Source organism: Dermacentor silvarum, chromosome 11 (genome assembly GCF_013339745.2).
Source record: "Dermacentor silvarum isolate Dsil-2018 chromosome 11, BIME_Dsil_1.4, whole genome shotgun sequence".
NCBI lineage: Eukaryota > Metazoa > Arthropoda > Arachnida > Ixodida > Ixodidae > Dermacentor > Dermacentor silvarum.
In genome coordinates, this window is record NC_051164.1 from 56,652,021 (window position 1) to 56,674,687 (window position 22,667).

At 44.9% G+C, this 22,667-nt stretch overlaps 1 protein-coding gene across 1 annotated transcript in view; it reads right to left on the reverse strand.

The window, feature by feature from the left end:
- Positions 1-22,667, reverse strand: part of LOC119432602 (protein O-mannosyl-transferase TMTC1-like) — a 101,263-nt gene that overhangs the window by 29,822 nt on the left and 48,774 nt on the right. Inside the window, exons 2-5 of the mRNA XM_037699763.2 lie at positions 19,609-19,786; positions 18,187-18,260; positions 13,692-13,898; positions 11,794-11,872 (exon numbers count right to left, since the gene is read on the reverse strand). Coding sequence (XP_037555691.1) covers positions 11,794-11,872; positions 13,692-13,898; positions 18,187-18,260; positions 19,609-19,786 — 538 coding nt within the window. The remainder of the gene's footprint in view (positions 1-11,793; positions 11,873-13,691; positions 13,899-18,186; positions 18,261-19,608; positions 19,787-22,667) is intronic.

The following is a 22,667-nucleotide window of genomic DNA, read 5'->3' on the forward strand; positions in this document are numbered from 1 at the left end:
CCAGTCACGTGGGAGCGAAGAACACTGCAACGACTGAGCAAAATTTGAGGAAGAATGACAGATGTAAACACTTCAGTGCATTTTATTATTTTCGAATTAATACTATCAGGCCCACTGGCAGACTGGGAACATTGAACTTGGTGCACTCGGTAAATTGGCGATATTAGTAATCAGGAAAGATACAAACGCCTCATTAAAACGCTGCAGCAGTGATTAGGTGGAATACTAGCGTCATCAGGGTAAGTTAAATGTATAATGTTTGTGTTAGTGCCATTAACAACACTCCCAAACTTGCGCGGACTCGCTTGAAGAAAGGAGGGCAGTGTAACATTCAAGAAGGTATTTTTAGCGCTATTAGTGATTTGGATGTACTCAGTTTCCACTTGACGGTACGTTGACCAATGAGCGGGGATATTCGTTTGCTTCGCCCGACGGAATAACCGTTTCTTTTTGTTGCGCAGGCGTTTAAGAGAGTTGTTGAACCATGGCAATCGAGTGTTTGAGGGTATCTTTCTTTCAGGTACATAGATGTCAATTAAGGATCATAGTTTATTTTTGAAAGCAATTGGCAGCAAACTGTATAGTGTATTAAAGAAAGTCACAGGCCTGCGTGGCACACGCAGCACAGTCACAGCGTAAGCTGGTGGAGCGGCTCAAATGTAGCTCCAATTTCGGCACGATGCACAACATGGTCTTCGCGGCCACGTCTCTTCGCCTCGTTTTGACGAGAACAATCTGAACTGTCCGCCCGGCGTCGACGGCCAGCTGCGGCTTGTAATGCTCTCTGCACAGCAGTCTGCTGAGCCCAATGATGCCTGGTTGTAGCCGCGCACGTAGCTCTACGATTCACTTCTTCAGCAGCGGTTCGTACCTTGCGAGGAGACGCCATAGCGTGTACCGAAGAGGTATCTAGAATACGTGGCGCACATCTCCCATCCCTTGACCTGTGGCCCGGTACGTTGTTGTTGTTGTTGATGAGAGATGATGATGATCGTGTATTGGAATCTCCAAAACGGGCTGGTAACAAATAGTCACCTAGCCTGCTTGAGTTAACCAGGTCCAGTTACATGCAGCATGCAACTGCTATATGCAACTTACATCTCGGGCACGCTGCGTTTACAGGCGCCTTAACTAGATGGCGCCACTAGAATGGCGTAGGCTCAGGATCTAGTTGATTGCGCGCCTCGTCTGAATCGCATCTCGTCGTCTGTGCGCCTGCGCGCCTGCCTAGAGCACGTTTATAGGGCATTTTCCGCTACCTGATAGCAAGTGCTTGCGTGGCTCAGTAGTAGAGTATGCGACTCCCGCGCAGCGGGACCGGGTTCTATCACGGCGGGAACCGGGGACTTTTTGTCGCATTTCCGGTGATTGCGGTTACGGTCATCGGACACCGTCGGTGGAGGCGGCGGCGGACACCATGGTGAACCGAAACGGCTATTATAATGAGCCCATAACAGCTTACGCTGTAAAAATCTGCGTACTTTGTGATGTTGCATAACGTAGCAACAGAGCTGCGCACTTCGTGCAAGAATGAAACAACTCAACAGCTACTACGAAGCTCCTACAATGATAGCTTGGTTAATGCGAAAAGTCATAACTTCTCCAGATGCTTGAAGACAAGAAGAAAAAAAAGCAACGTAACGCCTGTTGACTCTAAAAATAAGCGCGAGTCAATTACACCAAGACACACCCCGTAGCAACTGGCTCAACAGTTAGTCCTCCTAAAGTGTAAAGCAATCGGAGACACAGCATAGTGTGTCCAGTGTGCCAAATAGAAAGTGACGCTAACAAGCGGGAATTTTTTCGAAATAACGCAATAACATTTATCTATAGCAGGTATGACCATCACTTTTGCCTTCCATCACAACCCCGTGACTTATCGCTCAACACATTTGTACACAGACGTACGAAAGAACGCCTTGTCACCTTGCATAACACATTACACGGGTTATGGGTCATTACGGCGCCGGTTGGGTTTGTGCCATTCGAAGCACTCGTGGTCTTAACTTTATACCATTCTGATCACGCTTTGAGAGGTTAAAATATTCCTTTGTTTACCATCGACAGTTCCACTCTACAATGGTCTTACAGGCACTATTCGAAAATTACCTCATGCGCAAATTTCGAAAAGATCTCTCATCATTTAGCCCATTCGTTGTTAAACATAACTGTGTAACCGAATAATTTATTGCTATATATATATATCCCTGTGTACGTATTTTGCTACATCTTTCGTTATGACCTACCACGCATGTAGCATAACCTTTGTATACCCATGCAGTTCCATGCTTTGTACATATTCACTCATTGCCTCCCTCGTTGCCATTCTCACTCATTGCCTATGCAGATCATCTTGGCTTGTGCCTCATGTTTGCTTTGATATCATAATTTGGCTTCGTTAGTGACGCTCGCACTTGTCTGTTACCACTCCTCTTGGTGCAATGGCTCAATGTGTTCTCCATAACGCTCCAGCCTCAGCTAAAAACTAAAAACATTTTAGCTGCATTGTCGAGCAGCCTAAAGAATGCTTGGTTCGGGATTATTGCTTTATTATTTGTGGCGAATCATCTTCTGCAATGCTGATCGGAATTTTAGAGCGCCATTATCAGGAGTTGTGTGATGAAATTAGCAAATTTGCGGACACAACTTATAACCAGCTAACGCACAACAGGGGCAATTGGAGATCGCAAGAGAAAGTACTGCAGTGCACATAAATATCGGCTGATGATGATGATTGCAACTCGCGAACAACTTTTTTTCTCTTGGTATGAAGCGAAAGCTATGGCACCAAAGTGCGTCTCTTGCACCGCTGCTGGAGCAGTCCCGCACTTTTCTTGACGTTTACTTACGTCGAAAATAGAGAACAATATTGTTTTGTTTTTGACAAGTTATTGCATTTTTCGTTTCCCCTTTGGATATTTCGCACACCTGAGACCATCGCACTTTTTACGCATTTCTCAAAGGCAAATTGGCGCCTGCGCGTTACGGTGAGTGTTCGTCGCACGCAGTCCCGACTGCAGCTATGCTGAGAGACTGATGACCAACTTCAGCAGCAAAAATGCTGTCGAAGCACACAAAACTAAAACACCAAGCGAAAGCATCTAGAAGTCACAAACGTCGGCACGTTCAAAAAATTCAGTGAGCTGATTTATGCTGCGCCTACTCTGCAGACGCCGGCGTCGGTTAAGCGTCCTATAGTCCTAACCGATGCCAAGATCATACTGCCGCCACGGGGCTGCGACGCAGGATGCCGTTCACCACCGGTCGGAACTCGACACATATGTGTATTGGATATGTATAAACATCGATTAGCTTGACAAGTTTACGCCAAGAAAACTGTCTGCCTTCTCTAAAGCAAAAGAGCCACGCAAGGTCAAAGAAATCAAAACCTAAATCGGTGTAAAACTTGCCTACACTGTGTACATTGAATACACTGTCTACGAATACGCGTGCACAAGCTCCACCGTCTTAGCTTTCGCTTCATAATAAAAGAATAGGTTACCGAGAGTAAATCGTTCATGCGTGTGTGTCATCTTTAATGATACGAGCCTCACGCACCCGCTTACTGTAATAATTGCGCGATATGGCGAATAACTTTCGTGTGCAAGAGCCCCACGTGAAAATAAGGAATCACTTGGAGCGTGTTGGTTACTAGCCTATGAGCTGATTAGAAGAGCGTGTCACTAAGATGTCCGCCGAGCCTTCTTGTTCTAACGGTACGGATTTTATTGTGCAGCATGTGCAGGAAACAGTATAGGATACATTGTAATCCTTTCTGGCTTTCAAACAATAATAATGGCCATCACCTGCAATTGCGAGAGCACATAACGGAAAGGCGTAAGCCATTTTCCGAACGACGAGTGCGGGCACCGTTCCCTAACAGAAGGCGCTATAGCCACCGCAAGTGCGCAGGAACTGAAAACACTCCGAGTGAGTGTGTCGCGAATGGGAGATTCTGCTCCGAGTGTTATCACACGAACGTAGGCGCCAAAGTTATCATGCTTCATTCCCGCATACGCATGTATACGCACGCAAGCAATCAAGTAAGCAAGCATGCACACGCACGCGCAAAGAAACGTTGCTCATCAAGAGAAACACCAGAAAAACAATAGCTACTGCTGTGCTTTGTGCCACCACCTCTCCGGAGCCCGCATACGATCGATGTGAAACGAGGCACTAATTTGCACCTGGTACCGTACTCCGTCTGCTATTGATCGGCATCCATTGCTTATGTGAGCGTGAAGGCGACTTTCGTGAAAGGAAACAGGGCATTTGCATCGCAGACACCATTCCTCCGTACTTCGCCGGTAGTGACACTTTTCTGTGAGCAAACGACACCGTACAAAGAGCTGTGAAGGCACGATACGCCGTTTACATATTACGATAAAATGTTCGCTTCACTGTTTTAAACGCTTTTAGAAGATCAGGACATGTCGGAAACGTATTCTGGCAACGGTTGGCTTGCTGTGTAGGTGGTTCCGCCCAGTGAATAACTTCTTAGCATTTCAATAATTGCGGTATTGAGCGGGGTAGCACTTATAATGGAAATTTTCCAATTTGCAGCAAGAAGGCTACTTAACTACCACCGTAAAACAATGCGGGCTAATTAGAAAATGTCGCATGTCTATCTGACTGAGTTGTTGCAATCAACCAGCCCATGCCGACTGCCCGACGAGTCCGCACGCGAACTGCAAGCGCAAGCCTTCCATCTGGAGGCGTCGACAAGACCCTTCCATCAATGACAAGCTCAGAGCCTGCACCGTGAACGCAACTGCTTTATCTGCTCTCCTTCTTTATTTTTATTTTTAACACAAACATACCTTGGCAGGAAGAAACGCAACTTTGGGCATTTCATTAGAATCTTTGCATCGTTATCGCTCAGGCTCACAATTGCGAAACTACTTTTTTTTTAGATTTAGTCGGCGCTCTGGACGCTTTCAGAACATCTACATCCACTATTTTATCTTTTCTCTCAACTTATCCTGCACCCGCGCTGTGGCATTTATGTTTTTTAGGCATACGACCACAGCCTAACTGCAGGAAGTGGCAATTCTAAGTTATGTTCCCAGAATGATAACACACCCACCAACGGTTGCTTCATGGAGAAGCGAGATAACGACTAGACCAGCGAGAGGCGCCCAAATTTGCGTGTTATGTTCTAGAAATTAAAAAAAATTATAAAAACTTACAGAGACCGAGCGCACACGCTGGAAACTATGCGACGCGAAGCTTTAGTAACGCGGTTAGTTAAGTTCTTTTTAATAAACGGTGATGCGTACAATGTTGTTTACTTTCACGCTATGCAACGAATAACCTTCAAAATGTTTTTCTTTATCCATCACAAGGTCCCAATTTTATTGTCATGCAATTTTATGTTTATGCACTGCATCTTTCACAAGGTATGCCGAAACGCAAAACTACAATTCAGGCGGATGCACTGTGTTATACGAACGAGCAGCGATGTCGCAAAGACGAAGGCGACGTGTTATGCTTGTTGAGGGAAGAATGGCGATGACAGGTGTATGCACCTAAAGTACGACACCTGTCAAGCAACATTTAGGAACTATGTACCTCTCGTGTCATTGTGGGGCATATCCCTTCTGGACGATAGGGAACGGCCATATTTCCAATGTAACATACCCAGTGGCTAAAAAGAAATAACGTCAAACACTCCACGAAGTATAATACGCCATTTTATTAACAAATAGATGTGCCTTATGCATATCTGTGAGCCGATTCGAAACGTTCAGGTTTTACCGCAATAGCGTTAAGGGCCCCGTGTCGCAAAAAAATTCCGGTGTCGGTGTCGGCGGCGTTGTCCGTTAGAGAAAGCTCATACCGAACCACGCATCCCGAACAACGCAGGCCCTCCGCGTGGCGCATAGGCGTTACTTAACTGAATTTCTGCAAGTAAAATCGGTGAGAAAATTCATAGGGTATGACACACACACAACGTACAGACGTTATATCGTCGGACTGTAATTTTAATATACGAGAAAACATAATTCTGTTACGCGGAAACTCAAACACAAACCCCTATTCCAGTTGCCGTTTAACTTGGTGGGAGCGGGGCGCCTCGCTCAGTTTCTTGCAATACCAACCAGATGGCGCTCGCCTCCGCGCATCTGCGGCAGCGGCGGCACCCGCCGTGCGGGGGAAGAAAAAAAAAAGAACCAAAAAGCTCGCCTTCGTGCATAGCGGTCGCCGCCAGTGTTTGCAGGTAAACATTACGGTTACATAAGCTGCAGTTGCCGGCAAGCGTGAACAGCAGTCAGGCATCTATGAATGCTATCGCGTTGCACTCTTAAATGCGAAGCTTGTGCGTCCTCCAAGTTTTATGTAGTAATCGTAGTGGGACACTATCATTCTCGAGGATTGGCCAACAATGGGCATATGCACATACTTACTGGCTAAATGAAATCAATTACAGTAAATCGAAGAATCCTGTAAATACTATTCACCATTCCAATAATTGATCGGTATGATTTATTTATTTGTGATGGTGTGCTTTATTAACCCGTCAGCCGACATTCTATGATCAGGGTTTTGTGTAGGAATTTATTAAATATAATAATCATAATTATTATCTGCATACTTGGTCAGCATACAATGGTTGTATTAGCCACGTCGCTGGTAGTTTCATTTAGGATTCGCCAATATATTCTCAAATATACTCGCCGAGATAGAGGCCATGCTTGAAAATTCTGTTTGTGCCCTTAGAACTTTTATTCCTGAACTGTCCTTCAAACTGATGTGTGCAATATGGACTTTTTGTATTAGGTTCCTTTCAATTAGAGCCTCGTTTTCATGTCTCTTGCTGATGTCACTGTCGCGAATTACTGACCTCTGTTGATGTCATATGTTCCTTAAAGTCTAATAAACTTCTCTTTTGACCTAACAGCACACAGCACCCAGGAGCCAGGTAGACACGCAAAACCCGCGATAGCGGGCTAAGGAAGCTTCGCTTTAAAAAAGGCAGTGCTTCATGCTCAAAATATTGAAGGATGCTTAAGCTTCGCCTTTAAGAGTGGAACGCGACAGCGTTACCGGGCCCCGTTCGCATCGCATTTTTCTTTCAGTGGGCTTCACTACAACACTGAACAGTGGCAAAGCCTGCTTACAAAGACCAAGCTTACACCGATCACATTAATGTCGGCTTCACGTTTAAAGAAAAACGCATTGCTAGAAAGACGTTTTGCCAGGGGCAATATAAGTCGTATTTTATTAAAATGTGAAGGCCCTATCACATTTTTTTATTTTATTAATTGTTTGGTATTATACCAACGCGCGCGCGTGTCCAAAACGCACTGGGCAGGCGAAGTCCCAATTTGACCTGCAGAGGATGCGAGCGCCATCTGGATAGGATTTTCGCAAGTAAACTACCCGAGCGTGCCGGTGTTGGTATGGTAGAAATGCTGGAACAGGGGTTTGTGTTTGAGTTTTCTCGTAACAGAATTATGTTTTCTCGTACATTAAAATTACAATCCGACGCCGCCATGTCCGTAGATTGTCGTTAAGTCGTACTTTACCATTTTTTTGACGGATTTCACTTCATAAATTCAATTTTTGTGCACCAAACCTTGCACCACGTGGACGTCCTGCGCGGTCGGGGTGGTTCGGCATGATGTTCTCTTTCGCTAACAACTTGCGCCACGCGGAGGGCCTGCGCGGTCGGTTCGGGATGATTTTCTCCGCCACGGACGCCGACATCCACGCCGACGCCGACGCCGGATTTTCTGCGACACGGGGCGCTTAACGCTATCGCGTTAAAATCTGCGCCCTAATGTGCACTGGGTATATGCCAGTGGAGCCATTTGTCATCGTGATGTTCCGAATATGATATATATATATATATATATATATATATATATATATATGAAGGGAGTATTTTTTCGGATCCGGTGTTTAATAAATGAAAAGAAGTGGGGGCGCACGTAGAAAAGAAAGAAAAACATGTAATATCGACGTGTCGGCCGGGGTCCGGCCTTCATCACTCGTGATGAAGGCAGGACCCCGTCCGACACGTCGATATTAAATCTTCTCGTTTTTCTACGTGCGCCTGCGCTTCCTTTATACGAAATTGGCCGTCGCCCTGCTTCGAACAGAGCGTCTCTCGCACAGAGGGCCGAAACGGTAACGTTTACGCCATGAATGCTTTTCCCCAACTAGGCTTTGCCTCAGAATCGTATCATAGTATTGGCACATAAACACCCAGATTTTATTAAAAGTAATAAGTAATCAGACGTAAACATGTGGGCCTATCGAGAAGATAGTGCAGTCTAACAGTATAGGGCGATATTGAAATTAGTGAAATAAAAAAAGTCGCAGTTTCGCCCGAAAGGCGAAGCATCAATTGCGATAGCATATTTACTAATAGATAGCTAGCTATACGGAGTAAGGATAGTAGTTTTATCGGCTGCATAAACTTGGACACATTCGCTTACTAACTGAGTTAATAAGCGTAGTGTCAGCGCGCACAAGCAAACACGAATAGATCACACTCGATGGCCGCAGACAACCACTGTCAAAACGCTGGCGTGAGCAAGCGCGCGGCAGCAGTGACTTAAAGTTCGTGCGGTTTATCGCTTCAACAGAAACTGAGCGGCGACAGCACAGCGGATTCGAAGGTAAGAGCCGTGTGGAGATCGCTTTCAAGATATTGTGCGCGCTACAGCCCTCAGCAGCGCAAAGTACAAGTACGCAGTGGCTGGCAGAGTAGAAGCCGCGCCCCCTCCTTCCCGAGCTGCCTTCCCCGCTTTCCTCCTTTCATGTGGGAAATTGAGACGCCAGTTCCCCTTGCGCCCGGTCGCAAGATACGCATTTGGTGCCGCGGCTAAACGTCGCCTCTCATCCCCTCCCTCCCATCGCCCCACGGCCTTTCGCACGATGGAAGACGTCGCGTTCGCTCTCCACCGCGTGTTCGCTCTCCGTGAAAGCGCGCGTCCCTCGCACGCTTTCACTCGCACATATAGCATAAGGCGCGCACCGACGATTTTATCGCCCTTGGACTGTATACGGAACCTCACAGCGACGGCGACTGCGACGGCGACTGTGACGACGACTGCAGAAAGCCGCTTGGAGTCTCCATATAAATGAAAAAAAAAAAACGTTAGGCAGTCTGACGCCCCTCCTACTGCCCTCACGCGAGGCTTTACGTCATAAAGGGCTGTGCGCAGTGCCTCCGCCCCATTCCCGCGCACACCTAGGTCTAGAAGGTTTTGTCCTTCATAGAGTTCAAATGGAGGTTGAATTGCCTTCCAACTTGTTTCTCACAAAATGTGTATCCTGCTGTAAGGAATAGAGAAGTTTACGGAGATTATCTAGCACACATACAAATACCACACACACACGCGCGCGCATATAGCAAGTGCGCGCAGCAAGAAGGGATTACATGTTTTGTCCTTCCGCCACAAATCATTCACTACATTTGTTTGTTATATGTCACAACGAGCAAATTCCTATACAAAAACATTGTTTCCACAGCTGTTCTCGTATATAATAAATTGCGCTGCTGAATACCGTGACGTACTTTAGAATGGCGCAGAATTGATGCGTTTTCTGGTGCATTTGTATAAATGGCTGCGATAGTACGTTTGTCTCACACGCGCACGCGCATAGAAAGTGCAAGCACTACATTTTGTTTTTGATTTTTAACCTAGCAACAGACACGTTCTACTGAACAGTGTGGTTATACTGCGACTGGCGGATTATCCTAGCGTAACGTGGAATGATTGAATTTACTGCGGCAAGCGCACGGTCGCATGCACAACTCAATTGCGGTTCACTTCCTATCAATTAACCCTCCTGGAATACGTGATAACTTTGTATTAGTTGTCTTTATAATTTTCGACCTCAGTGTGCGGCTATATATTTTAAATAGCGAGAGAGACGGCTCAGTATCCTGTGGAAGTCACTATAGGTCGTCGGAGACAAATGACTGCCTGGCCTGCTCCACAGGCGAGGACGCTGTCCCTCTTAGCGTACCATGCTTTGGGCTAGCGTCTGGACTCGACTATAAAGAACTTCCACCATGCCCAGCACATATTTCATCATGCACAGCACATTTTCCAGCATGCCCAGCACATTTTGCAGCATGCGCAGCATAATATTCATGATGGGCAATGCTCGGATTTTCAATAGGGTTGGGGAAGGTCGTCGGGTCAAAAGGTGTGTGTACCGATTTTCGCATTTTATTATGTTGACGCCAGTTATTCCAAAACCTTGTTCGCCATTCTAATTTCGAGTTCATTGGATTTGTTCGCGCCAATTTGACTTCTGGGTCACGTTCAATCCCTTAATCTGAACCTAATACAAAAGCTTTTCACTGCAACAATTCCAGCGAATAAATTATGTCGTTGTAATTTTCCCACGATGCATCTATTTTCCGAGCATCATATTATATTATTCGTCTTTCCTAATCCTGTCATATGAAGTGCAGGTTTTTGGCCACTTCACAAGAACAATTTAAAGTATGCATTTAGCGTGAGTTTTGCAAACTGAGTTGCTCAGCAGTGCTTTAGTGAAGTCTAATAAGAAGAGAAAAAAAATGCAGAACATTTTCAAGTGCGCATCAAAAAATGACCATACCACTTCCGCGTAAAGCGTTTTTAGAGCGTCCATCTCGCAAAGCCATCAGCGAGGCAGAAACTGCGTGATTCCGGCAACCCTGTGACGGCGAGTGAAAGCGCTTGGCCTGCGACTACACGAATATGTATTTCCACCGTATCGCAGCCTCGGCGTTGCCATGACCATTTCGCGCAGCACGACACCTGCGCAGTAATCAGTACTGCATTGCGCTCCATGTACATATCAAAGCGCGAACCACAGGGACCGCATTCCGGCCTTGATTACTGTGCGGCCATAACGCAGTCAGAAATGAACGCAGTCATAACGCAGTCAGGAATGAACGCGACGACGCTTTGTTAACAAAACGCGCCAGCAGTGAGCTCAACGTGGGCACCACTGCGTTTGCATAGCGGGGTTCCAGGCACATTAGAGTTCGTAGCGTACATTCTCGCCCACTAGTGACAGATATAGACGGCGGTACGTGAATTCATTGTCGCAAACTTTGTCGAACATGTTTCATCGGGTGGTGGCGGTGGTAAACAAACGACGACCTAGGAAGCCTCGTTCTAGACTTGATGTTCCCGTGTGCGAGCTTCTTTCACTTCGGCATGCGAGGGCTGTTGGCATCGAAAAGAAAGGTAATTGCTAGACTTTCATGAAATACTGGGTTCTCATGCACCCTAAAGTAAATTCTGCAGTTTTACTTGCGCAAACCACAATTTGATTACGAGGCACGCCGTATTGGCGGAACTCCGGAATGATTTTGACCATCTGGGGTTCTTTGAAGTGAGCCCAATGCACAGTACACCAGCGTTTTTGCATTCCGCCTTCATCGGGGTGTGGCCACTGCGGCCGGAATCGAACCCTCGACATCGCGCTCAGCAGCGCAACGACATAGCCACTGAGCTTACTTCGCTAGTGTTTTTCTGCACCCTCCGTAGATGTATATCATTGACACAAACAACATTACTCGAGAGCTTTCCAGTTTTCCAATGTTAAAGGAGAAAATCTCAGAGTTCGGTACTTTTTTTCTTTCTATCATGCTCACGAAATAGCTTTATCCTGCAACATCAGAACATTTACCTACGCCTCCAGAAGTTGCAGTTCCACTATCCCTTCAGACGTCTAGCCTTTTACGTTCACATGCTGCACCGCAGTTTTCCAGTGAGCGTCTATTTTTTCTATTGAACATTTCAACGCAAGTAAATGAGAAAAAGTTCCACTTACCAATGCCGCAAGGGCGGCAAGGTCACGATCCCAGAAGCATCGGTAGACCGTATCTCGCACGCAGTGTCTGCAGATTGGCCTGAAATTTATTTTAAGGCCATCAAAGCTGTGCTTGCAAAAGAACTAGACATACGTGTGTGTTTTGAAATTTCCTTCATGAAATACTAAATCATGCTCCGATTTTATGCCTGACCTCAAGCATGATGTTCCGCTCACCGATTATGAGAATTCAAAGAGATGAACTGTTTCCTCGACTGTAGGTACCATGAAGCAAGACAGCAGTGCAGACTTCATGTTAAACACTTAGAGCCGGTTCCTTCTTAAAATTGTTCTATCGAGTTGAGACCGGCCGTTACCATTTCTCGAATTCACAAATAATGAGCTATTCGAAGGCTCGATTGACGACTCCAGTTGGTTGTGGTACTTTGAATATATTGTGTCCGGTTAAGTGAAGCTTTTCAAGGCATGGGCAAGTAATTCATTAGCACTGTATGTCACTTTGGTGCAATGACGATTCGCTAAACACAGTGCAGCGTGTACACATAGCGTAGACTCTCTCCCTCTTTCCTCTTTCTATTCCCACTTTCTCTTACCTCCAGTTTAGGGTAGCAATTAAACCGCAGGCTACTTTGGTTGACTTCTCTGCTTTTTCTTTTCCTTCTTTCTTTCTCTCTCAGCTGTCAGCATACTGTATGCCCGTCCCACTATTTATTTACTACACGAAGTCATACGAGACTAAACAATATTTCCACGGTAACCCGTATGGCGAGGGTGGAACATGAGTACATTAAAACAAACACTCGCCAATACTATAATCAAATCACAAAAACAACGTTTCTCAGCCCGCACGGGTCCGTTGTTCACAATGGAAAACAATGTTCGCCGTGGAAGCTCAAGGGAAACATTTTATTTAGCTGTGTATCAAAGCGTTCATTTCAGTACGATCCTGCTAAGAGCTTCATTATTTAAATGTTCTATCAGTTGCGCTGGCCCATACCTCCCTATCCAAAATAGGATGGAGAAAAGTTAAAAGGAAAACCAACACTTTTATATCATAGGACAGGCTATGAAAACTTTCAGATATAGAAGCGAATAAATGTCAACCCCGAGATTCTTACCGCGGTAGTTAGCTAGGCTATTAAGGGACAAAAATGACAAAATGGTGTTCTCCTTTCCTTTATAGTGTCCTTGTCTTGCGTTACGCTTGCCGAACCCCCGATGTGCGTCAGCGTATGATTTCATAAGTTATGGAAAAATACGAAAATACGCCCTCATGCCTAATTGACGAGCCACGGCGTTGTTTTTAGCAGTATATTGTTAGCCATCGTCGTTGGTGAAGCTGCGAATTTGTATTGGACCACAGCTCGCTAATTCCTTCTAACAACCTGTGACATTACGTCAATTCTTGCGTTCTTTTTGTAGTCCTTCAGAAGTGACAGGCCTACCCGACCCAGACTCAATTCTCTTTCTCCCTCGCCTGTGTACCTGTAGCTCACTGTACACTATTAACATCGTTCCGCATAAGTGTAAGAGGGTATGTTGAACTTACTTAGAAATATGTTCCGCTTAGTTGGTGGAACCTGTTCTGAACAAGAATATGATGTTCGTTTTATTTAATGAGACTTCGGTGCAACCATAATAAGGAGGGATATACAGTAACTGCGGTAGGAAGCTCGACGCTCAAGGAGACTTGCTTCGCGTAGGTCTCATTCAGTAAGTGGAACAGTCTCGAAAATATGTTCGATTTCATTATGTAACCTACGTGGAGCGGAATTAAGAGTTTAAGTGCGAGCAGGTGGCAGTGCGTCCACGCGTTATCGCCATGTAGTGTGTAGTGCATGCTGGTAGCTTGCAAACCAGAGGGAACTGGTTTTGCAAATAGCGCAGCAACAACTTACCACCGTCGTCGGTGGGACGTATGGCACTGCATCTGTCGTTCTGGAGTCGTAGAATCAACGACTAGTGCGCGGAACCTCAGGGCCATGCAGAGCGGCAGCACGGTGATGCCTTGCTCCTTGGAGAGCAGCGCGCATACGGCACACAGACCGCAGGCTGCGAGCCACATCGACCTTCCGTGACCTCCTTTGCCACGACTGGATTGGCAGCTGCGTCAGTGAAGAATGATTACAGTGTATTTCTCGGAATTCAAGACAATACTGCGATTTCATCCTACTTGCGACAAACACAATATAAAAATTTCGTAATATATTAAAGAGCACGACGTGAACAGAAAGGGGTTAAAAGTTCTAGGGAGGCAGATACATAATCAATAAAGTGGGGAGTTTCCCATTTCGGACGCCCATTCCTGATGCTTTTCTGGGCAATTACGATCCTGATAATTAGGCGCTTCGAATTCCATTACACAATTCGCGATGTTTGCAGGTGTAGCCTCGCAATGAACAACAGAAGACGTGGGCTTGAAACACGAGGGGAAAGGGGCTATGGTCTCATTTGAATGAACCATTGTCAGTGCATGCTACGGATTGCTTGCGCGAGAATGAAGAGATCATTAATAGAATTGGGACCACGGACAGTAAGTTGACGAATAAATTATCGTCAGACATGCAGAGCAGAAAGAAGGAAGCCTGATATTAACTCATCTTTTTAATCGTGTAACAGTTGCAGTCCTGTACCTATTAGACAGTCTTGGCCTAAAAGTCACAACGAGTACGGAAATAAAAAGGCCAAGGATGGTAAAATAAATATGATGCGTTTTGACTGTTATCTCGGAAAAGCGCAAGACAGGGAACAAATATACGAGGTGAATCGAATAATTGACATGGATGTGTGCGCAACGATCAACACGGCAAAAACAGAAGGGGGTATGTCACAGTCCTGTCGCTCTCAGAAAACGCGGTGTTGCTTTCAACGCTTCATGACGTGAAGAGTACTGGCGTTTGCTTTGAATTATCACCACTGAGAGCGTGTGCTATAGAATCCTCGTAAATTCCTCCCATAAACAAAAATCACGTATGAACACGGATGACGTCTGCCTGTAATGTCAGGAGTTGAAGGAAAAAAGTACAGGACCGAGCATGTAGGAGGAATTTCATATGAGTGGATGACTGTGTAGTTCGTAGGGAAAACGCAATATAAGAAAACTGTATTTACCATAATATGTTTTTATTTTCTCTTTATATTTGCTCCTGATGCTCTCGAGAGAAAGTTGTTCGAATCGCATGACTTCAATAGCGTTCTCAACTGCCTCAACATCTTGAGAAGCCCGGGTACCGCATACCAATCCGAACTTGCAAGGTTCAGCTTTCTTCTTCAATAGCAACCTATGGAATGATGGCTCTAAAGAAGAAAAAGCCATGCCGCCTAGCCTTTATGAAGAGACGGGACACAAAGCCAGATTTTGAGTTTAGCGTGTTGTATCGTTATGCTTCTTTGCGGCGCACTAGCACAAAGCTAGCATACGAGGCTTATCCATAGACAGCTTACGCATCTCTCTCTCTCTCTCTCTCTCTCGCTTATGAAAGAGCACTAAAACGAATAGCTGAGAGCCAATCCTCTTTCTTGAAAATGCTCATAACGGGCATTCACTCGTAGAGACTGCACTCGGCTCTTTTGAAATCCAAAGCTTATTTCCTGAATTAAGGCGTCCATTAGGGGCTTCTACTCCCGCAAGGTGCGGTCTCTAACATGTGCGGCTTTCTTTTTTTGGGAATATCTCAACAAAACCATTGTGCTTGAACAGGAGGCGTGCGCTAATGCACGAAACTGCGGCGTCAGCCCTGAAAGCCTATTAGCAAGATTGCTGAGAAAGCGTGCGCCAAGGCGTGTTATGCTTTCGGTTTAGCTTATCTAAACAAACGCGTGCGCACATAAGCAACTTTGTGCACTTCTAAACATTGCGCACTGTTACCATGCTTTCATTGCTGCAAAGTAGAAGCTCATGCTCGCTCACCAACACGCAGTAATGTAGAACGCATTGATCAGACGGAAACTGTCGACGGGCGTTTCAACTCGTTTTCACACCTTCTTTCGGTTCATTTGATGATTGGTGGCTTTCGTCTCATTCTCACTTTCTTTTGTGTTCAATACTAGCAGAAAGAAAAGACGCTAACGAAAATCAGTAGTTCCTAGTAATTCTAGCAAACTTCAACGCCCATAGTTAAGTGAATAAAATTAGTTTTGTTGACTCCCTTCTCTCAGTACTCACATAAGAGCTTGCCGAATGGTGCAGGTCCTTATTATACTGCTTTCTGATGTCAGGCTCAAACTGTGCGCTTCATACCTTATATCTAAGCACTGTGCTTGTGTTGTCACATATCACGACAGCTTGTCGATCACCCCAGTTATATAGTCCTGAACTCACCTATATTTTTTCTCTGTGGAGAGAAAGGGATCAGTAAGGAGGAGAGAAAAAGTAGGAAACAAAGAGAAAAGGTAAAGGGTGAAAACGACGCAGGACTTTACCGCGCCAAAGTGAATATATTTAGGATCCTTTCTTAGCAACGCCCTGGAAAATATTTAGTGGCCCTAAAATCGGCAACACTCACGACGAAATGCTTATCGTAAAACTGCCGTCAACATTAAAGTTCCTCCCAAATACAGAAAATAAGCAGCCTATATAGATAGCGTGGAGTCACAGAAAAAGAAAAAAAAAAGAAGCCGGTATGCTTAGTCTGATTGTATCGTTGTTTACTTCAGAACTTCCTTATTTAAGCTGACCAAGAACGGAAGGAAAAAACTTTCATGCCCAATAAACAAAAAAAACATTCCGTTTGCTGCAAAAAATTGCAATATCGTAAAAAAACACCTCTTGTCATGTGAACGTTTTCTTTCTTTTCGTTAGACTCCAGTAAAAGTGAAACGCCGGAGCTCCATATATAAACAATATAATTGCGAAACTCATCAAAACTCAATAAAAACCTTCTAATTCACCATTCATGTACCACTGACAAGTCATTATCATCGCCTTGGCGCTCTTTGGCCACATCTGGCCCTTGCGCCAAAAAAACTCCAACAATCATCATCATCATCAAAACTCAATAAACAAGTGCGCTATCTTTGCCAAAGCGGTTCTAAAGGGAACAAGGATGGCCACCAGTGATGCACTACCGGTGAAGAGCATCTTTCCAACTTACCATACGAAGGAAAGGGGGGGGGGGTGATCGCGAAAAAAATTGCGTTGTTTTCTTAGCAGCTGCGCCAATAAAGTAAATAAGGCGGTATCATGACAGGTTAAAATTTCTTTATTCACTATGTCACAACATGTTAATAGCTGATCCATCCGCATTCATAGCGCCTGCCATAAGCCGCTCTACTCGGTCTGTTCACCCAAAAAAGGTATCTGAGCTTAAATGCAGGACTAACGCGTTCATGTAATCTTTCTTTCCTCGGAGAATTGCAGACTGAAAAGCCTTATCTGCTGATGTGGTTTACCGGCCAAATATTGATTCATTGCCAAAATCAATCAGAAATTGAGCACCGTAGGCGCCTTCACACTTGAAGTGCGTGCGCATGTTAGCATTTTGTGTATTGGAATCAATGCTGACACTTTTTTTTGTGCTTCGCGTGTACGCATTCGCGCGTGTGTGTACTTTGATGTTTTCTTTTCTTTTGTTATGTGATTTTGTTTTGCTTTAGTGCACTGAGCTTGTATTTGGTTGTATTCTTGTTCCCACTCCTGCCTAAGGCCTCAAAAAATGGCCGGCAGTATGTAACAAATAATTAAAAAATAATCCATCAATCAAAAAGATCATAGCCTTTTCTCTTTCTTCTACCGCTGTAAGTTCTTGATCCTGAATGTTCGCTGAACGTCAGTCCTATAATGGTTAGTCGTAGTGAAAGTTTGGAAATCGCATTTCTATTGTGACAGCGCTTGCTGTTATTTTTTTGCGCTAAGCGATCATATAGTCAATGGTATGAGCGTTTGCAAAGGCGATTTCGTAACTCAGCTCTGCCTGACAGGCAACCCAAAGGACATCTTGCAACCCAACGGGAAAAGTATAGGCTGAGAAATGCATGTTTCCGGGTCCAGTAAAAGAAACATTCCAAGTTTAGTATTGCCGTAAATAAATAAAGCATTGAGCGTGCACTTCTCTAAATGTAAAAATACCTGAACGAAATGTTTCATTGAATACAAGTATAACAGAAGTTCTCCGGGAAGATGAATGTATTTAACAAAATGTGGGTCTGTGCTGGACCCCGAAAGAATAGAAACAAAAAATGAATGCCGACATGAAATGAACTGCCAATTACAAGCTCGGTTAGACAGTCTTATTTTTCGAGGAATATTGGCCGGAATAAATATTGGATAGTTATATTTATTCTGTGTTACGATGCAGTAGTAACATTCAAATGACCGCTTGTCCATAGCGTCAGGCCCACTTTCGCTGCCCGACCAAAGGTGCACGACCACTGCCCGCTTAAACGCCGACTCACCAGTGGTAGCAGAGGAACGAGAGGAGAAAGAACAGGCAGCACAGCACTTCGGCTCGGCCAACTATGCTGGACACCTGCGCAAGAGTGGCGGATGGAACTTGTCAGAAGGCGGGCCACCGCAATACATAATTGCATGCGCATCACGAGCACAGATGGACGCATAACGAAGTACTACACACATGAGCAAGAGCTAACGAACAATTTCTGTGAGATGAGAAAGCTTCGCTTTATAAATGGTCGGTACAAATTCTGTCGTAGCGCCCTCGTGAAGAGTCAACGAAGATGAAACACACATTGGTTAAACTTGCAGTGCAAGGACATATTTGCGAAAAAAATCAGGTTAGCACCAACAAGTTTACATTTACATTGATAAGAAACTGCTTTTAATCAACAGACAAAATTTGCAAGAAAACGGAGTTAGTACGCACACTCCCAACGCTGTTCGCGAAAGGAAGGAATTTGTAGTCGTCCCCTGAATCAACCGCTCCGGAAGAGGTCAGTCGTACAATCAAGACAGTGTGGTAATAAGTGGCAGACTGTCATCGGTGCACTGAAAGAACATGTGAGATATAATCTCTTGAGTCTCGCATGCCTGGCAGGTGTAGTCGTTTTCGCGGCATATATTGTGGTGATAAAGTCGTGTAAACGCCACTCCGAGTCTCTGTCTGTGTAATAAAGTTGCATGGCTTCGCTTTGTCCTCTGTGGATTCATATACTGTCAGTCTGTTTCAAGCGAAAGAAGGCGATTTCCATAATACATCCGATTCACCCAGTGGTGAATGACTGGTGGTTGCTGAGTGGGCGTCAGAATGTGCAAACTTTGATTCCATATATGCTAACTGGTTCCTTAGATGCAGCAACAGCTGAGTATCAGCTGAGCAACAGCAACAGCTGAGCAGCAACAGCAACAAAAGCATCAGTAACAGCAACAGCTGAGCACTGGTGCAATAGGACGTCGTCTTATTCATGTGTTTCTTCATATGACGAGTTGCTCATTTCATCCTATCTTCATGATGTCCCTCTCATTGCAGAGCTCACTTAGAATCTAAAATTATTGTCTACTGACATGGTACGCCAATATAAAAGAGCCTTAGAGCTTTAGAGCCTTTTAGCATAGTTGTTTATTCCAATTAGGTTTAAAACGTTTTGCAAGTGGTCTTGAAGCGCCGGCGTAGGCCGCTTGCAGGCGTCACTATACATGTATACTACTAGTGTTGTAGAAACATGTCTGGCAGATGTCAGAAATTTTCACTATTGCTCGTTAATGTGGGACGGATGAGAATTATTTGAGGGCGGCTGTTCGAGGGGATATTACGAGCGGTTTAATAACTGCTGTGAGCGATGGCAAGGTTCAGTATCAGAAAAAAGTCATCTCTGACGAAAATATGTTACAACCTAACAAAGCAGTACAGGCAGACTCACGGCCTCGGTGTGTACTGGATGAGCAGCGAACAGCGTCGCAGCCAGGCACGCGTGGAGGGCAGGTATCCGCATCACGCAGCGTGCGACGATGGCCACCAGAACAGAGCATGCGCAGTGCAGAGCCACGTTGACCATGTGGTAGCCGCGCACCTGGCGCCCATTAGCGTAGTAGTTGGCCCTGTGAGAAAAGAAAGCATTACGCTGGTGAGAACAATTTTCTCGCGTAGCGCGTGTGAGAGCTTGTCCATTGGAAGGGTCCTGACACGCCATTCGGCGATGTTGCAAGGGCATTTAACATTACAATTTTACTTTTGTCATTGAGGTTGTGTTGTATACTGCATAGAGCAGAAACAAAATCACCGTTTTTATTTATGTAGACTTTAATTTTCCTGGCAGGAAAAGTAATTATATTAGAGCACAAAACGCCATTCGTTGAACGGTCATGCTATTTTAATCAAATAATTTTTAAACAGCCATAAAACGTTCTGGTTACACCACCATAGTTTTGTACCAGCTATTTATGTTAAATTATTTGCAATTGACTACCGGAAAAACCTCACTAAAGTAGTGATGTTTTTCGGGAAGGAGACATAAAGTATGTCTCTCTATGATCAGAAGGAAACTGTTATGTTTATGCAGATTGTTTCCCTCGGTTTGCTTTCCTGGTTCTCCTTTCTCTAATTCTTTCATTGGGACAAGAGGTTGAAGTTTACTCTCTGGAGATGTTGCTCCTGTGCGTACTGCGGGTTGCACACAAAACACATGGACGAAGAGGAAGCAAAGGAGGGCACACGTGCAAACTACCAATGTGTTTTTTTTTTATTGAATAGCATGGTAGCTTCTGCATTGATGATGATCATAGTGATCTTTATTGGCATCTTCTTCGAAATGGGGCGGTGACAAACAGTCACCTAGCCTGCTTGATCTAATAGGGTATTGCTGCATATACCGCAGTTCTAGCAATTTGACTATCTCAGCTTGATATTTTCCTTCATCATTTTAAACATCTCTCTATTTTACTTTTACTTGTACCTTTATTGGTACCGGTTCTATTATTCTCTTCCCTGCTTTTTTTTCACCAATACTCGAAACGACTTTTGCTTATCTACACTCCTGACCAGTTATTACTTCCATACGCTTTGCATTTCAACGCTTCAGGAAGGTGGTGGTTTCCTACGGTTCTTGCTGGGAGAATATCTTGGCATTGCATGTGTAGAGTCGTTTACAGAGTTTTGCTGTAACAGATTCATGCCTCATCCTGTTCCGGAACAATGATGATGACGGTGATCTAACGGCATCCCATTTGAAACGGGGAAGTGACAAATAGTCCCCTAACTTGGTTTAATAAGGTATGCATACCTGTTTTTTATCGAGCAGTTTTTTTATACATCTCCTTAATCTTTCTTTCTCCTTCAATATTTTTCTTGTATGTTACAAAACGTACTTTACAAGCGCCACCTAATAGCGATAACAAATACTGAAACAATTATCAACTAGCCTCCCCGAAGCCAAGCGAGCATACAACAGCTCACTGATAGCAAAAATCATACAATCCCGCGACATGTGCTGCACAGATGCGCGATTTCTTTTTCAATCAATAAATTAGAGTGTTGACCAACCGGCGATTTCCATCAATGTGGGCGGAAGTGTTCTTTCGGAACGACGCTATCCGGATAAATTCATTCCTACTGTTGCGGAGGCTCAAAAATTTCTAAAATTAAATTGTCCAGATTTAGATGCCAGAGCCACGACCTGACTATGAGGCACGCCGTAGTGGGAGGCCCTGGATTAACTTTGACAACCCGTGGATCTTTAACGTGCATCTAATGCGCTGCCCACGAGCGTTTCTGCATTTCGCCCCCATCGAACGTTGGCTCGGGAGAAATCTCTCTTTCGACTGTTGATAACGTTACAGTCTAAGAGAGGAATGCGAGCGGGCAACGAGAATTGATTGCAATTTGATTGCAATGTTGTGATGGCCTCTCTAAGCATAGGCGAGGCTGCATGAGAGCACAGTGCTAGCAGCACTGAGAGGCCACCCGCCTAGCAGCTTGTTAGAGCGCCGTTATGCAGGCGTTAGAGCGTCTGCGCTAACGGCTGTATAGCAGCCGTTATAGCGCAGCTCACTTAATTTAATAGCTGATAGAATACGAAACAGGCAATGGCGTGTCCACGGACCACGTGCAGCGAAAAACATAGCAACAGTCGTCTGCATCAGTGCATACGGGGTGTGGAACACGTGCGGCGAATTGCGGTGACGATGTAATCACGTGCAGCGTCACTACATAAGAAACCGCGCTACTCATCGGCTGTCGTCGCCAGTTGTAACGGCACTGCCGTGTAGTGCAATTAGCACACCTCATTACTGACGAGATCTCAAGCGCACTACAGGTATTATAGCTGCCTGCACTGTATCCCGCCAATGGCACTGACTTTCTCTGGCGCCCACCGTCCAACATAGTCTATGTACCAGTGAATTGCCACTGTGTTTTAGAGCAATTCTACAAGCGTCTTTTTTTGAAACATTGTGCAACTATTCGCTGGAAGCTCCTTACTGTGCTGAGCATTGTGGGTATGAAATGATTCTCTGCTTATTGCGTGCAATATTAGATGGCAGATACAGTATGGCACAAAATACAACGCGAAGGCGAGTGGCGATGATGATGTTGAAATGATGGTGATATGGTGATCAGGATGATTTTATTTCTAAAGGCTACATTCGCCTCGTAGTGAGTGCCATCAACTGTACACGTAAGCGCCCCTGTATTCTGAATAACTTGTGGCGCTTTATTGAGATCCGTTTCTTTCTTTCACGTCGTAAAATTACCCAACGAGCCGTTTCAAGCCTTTCGCGACTCTTGGAACGTCTACCGTGGTGAGTCGTAAAATGCTTAGAAGGACATGTTCGCCGGATTTGATGGTGAGCAATGTTTTGTGATGCAAGGGCCAAGTATAGCCAATAAGTGCCAGGAGTCCTCCAGGTTTAACACGTGTGTATTCCATAAACGCATCTGATTCTCGCTAAATTTCCAATCTGAACACCAAGTGTATTTGCGCAA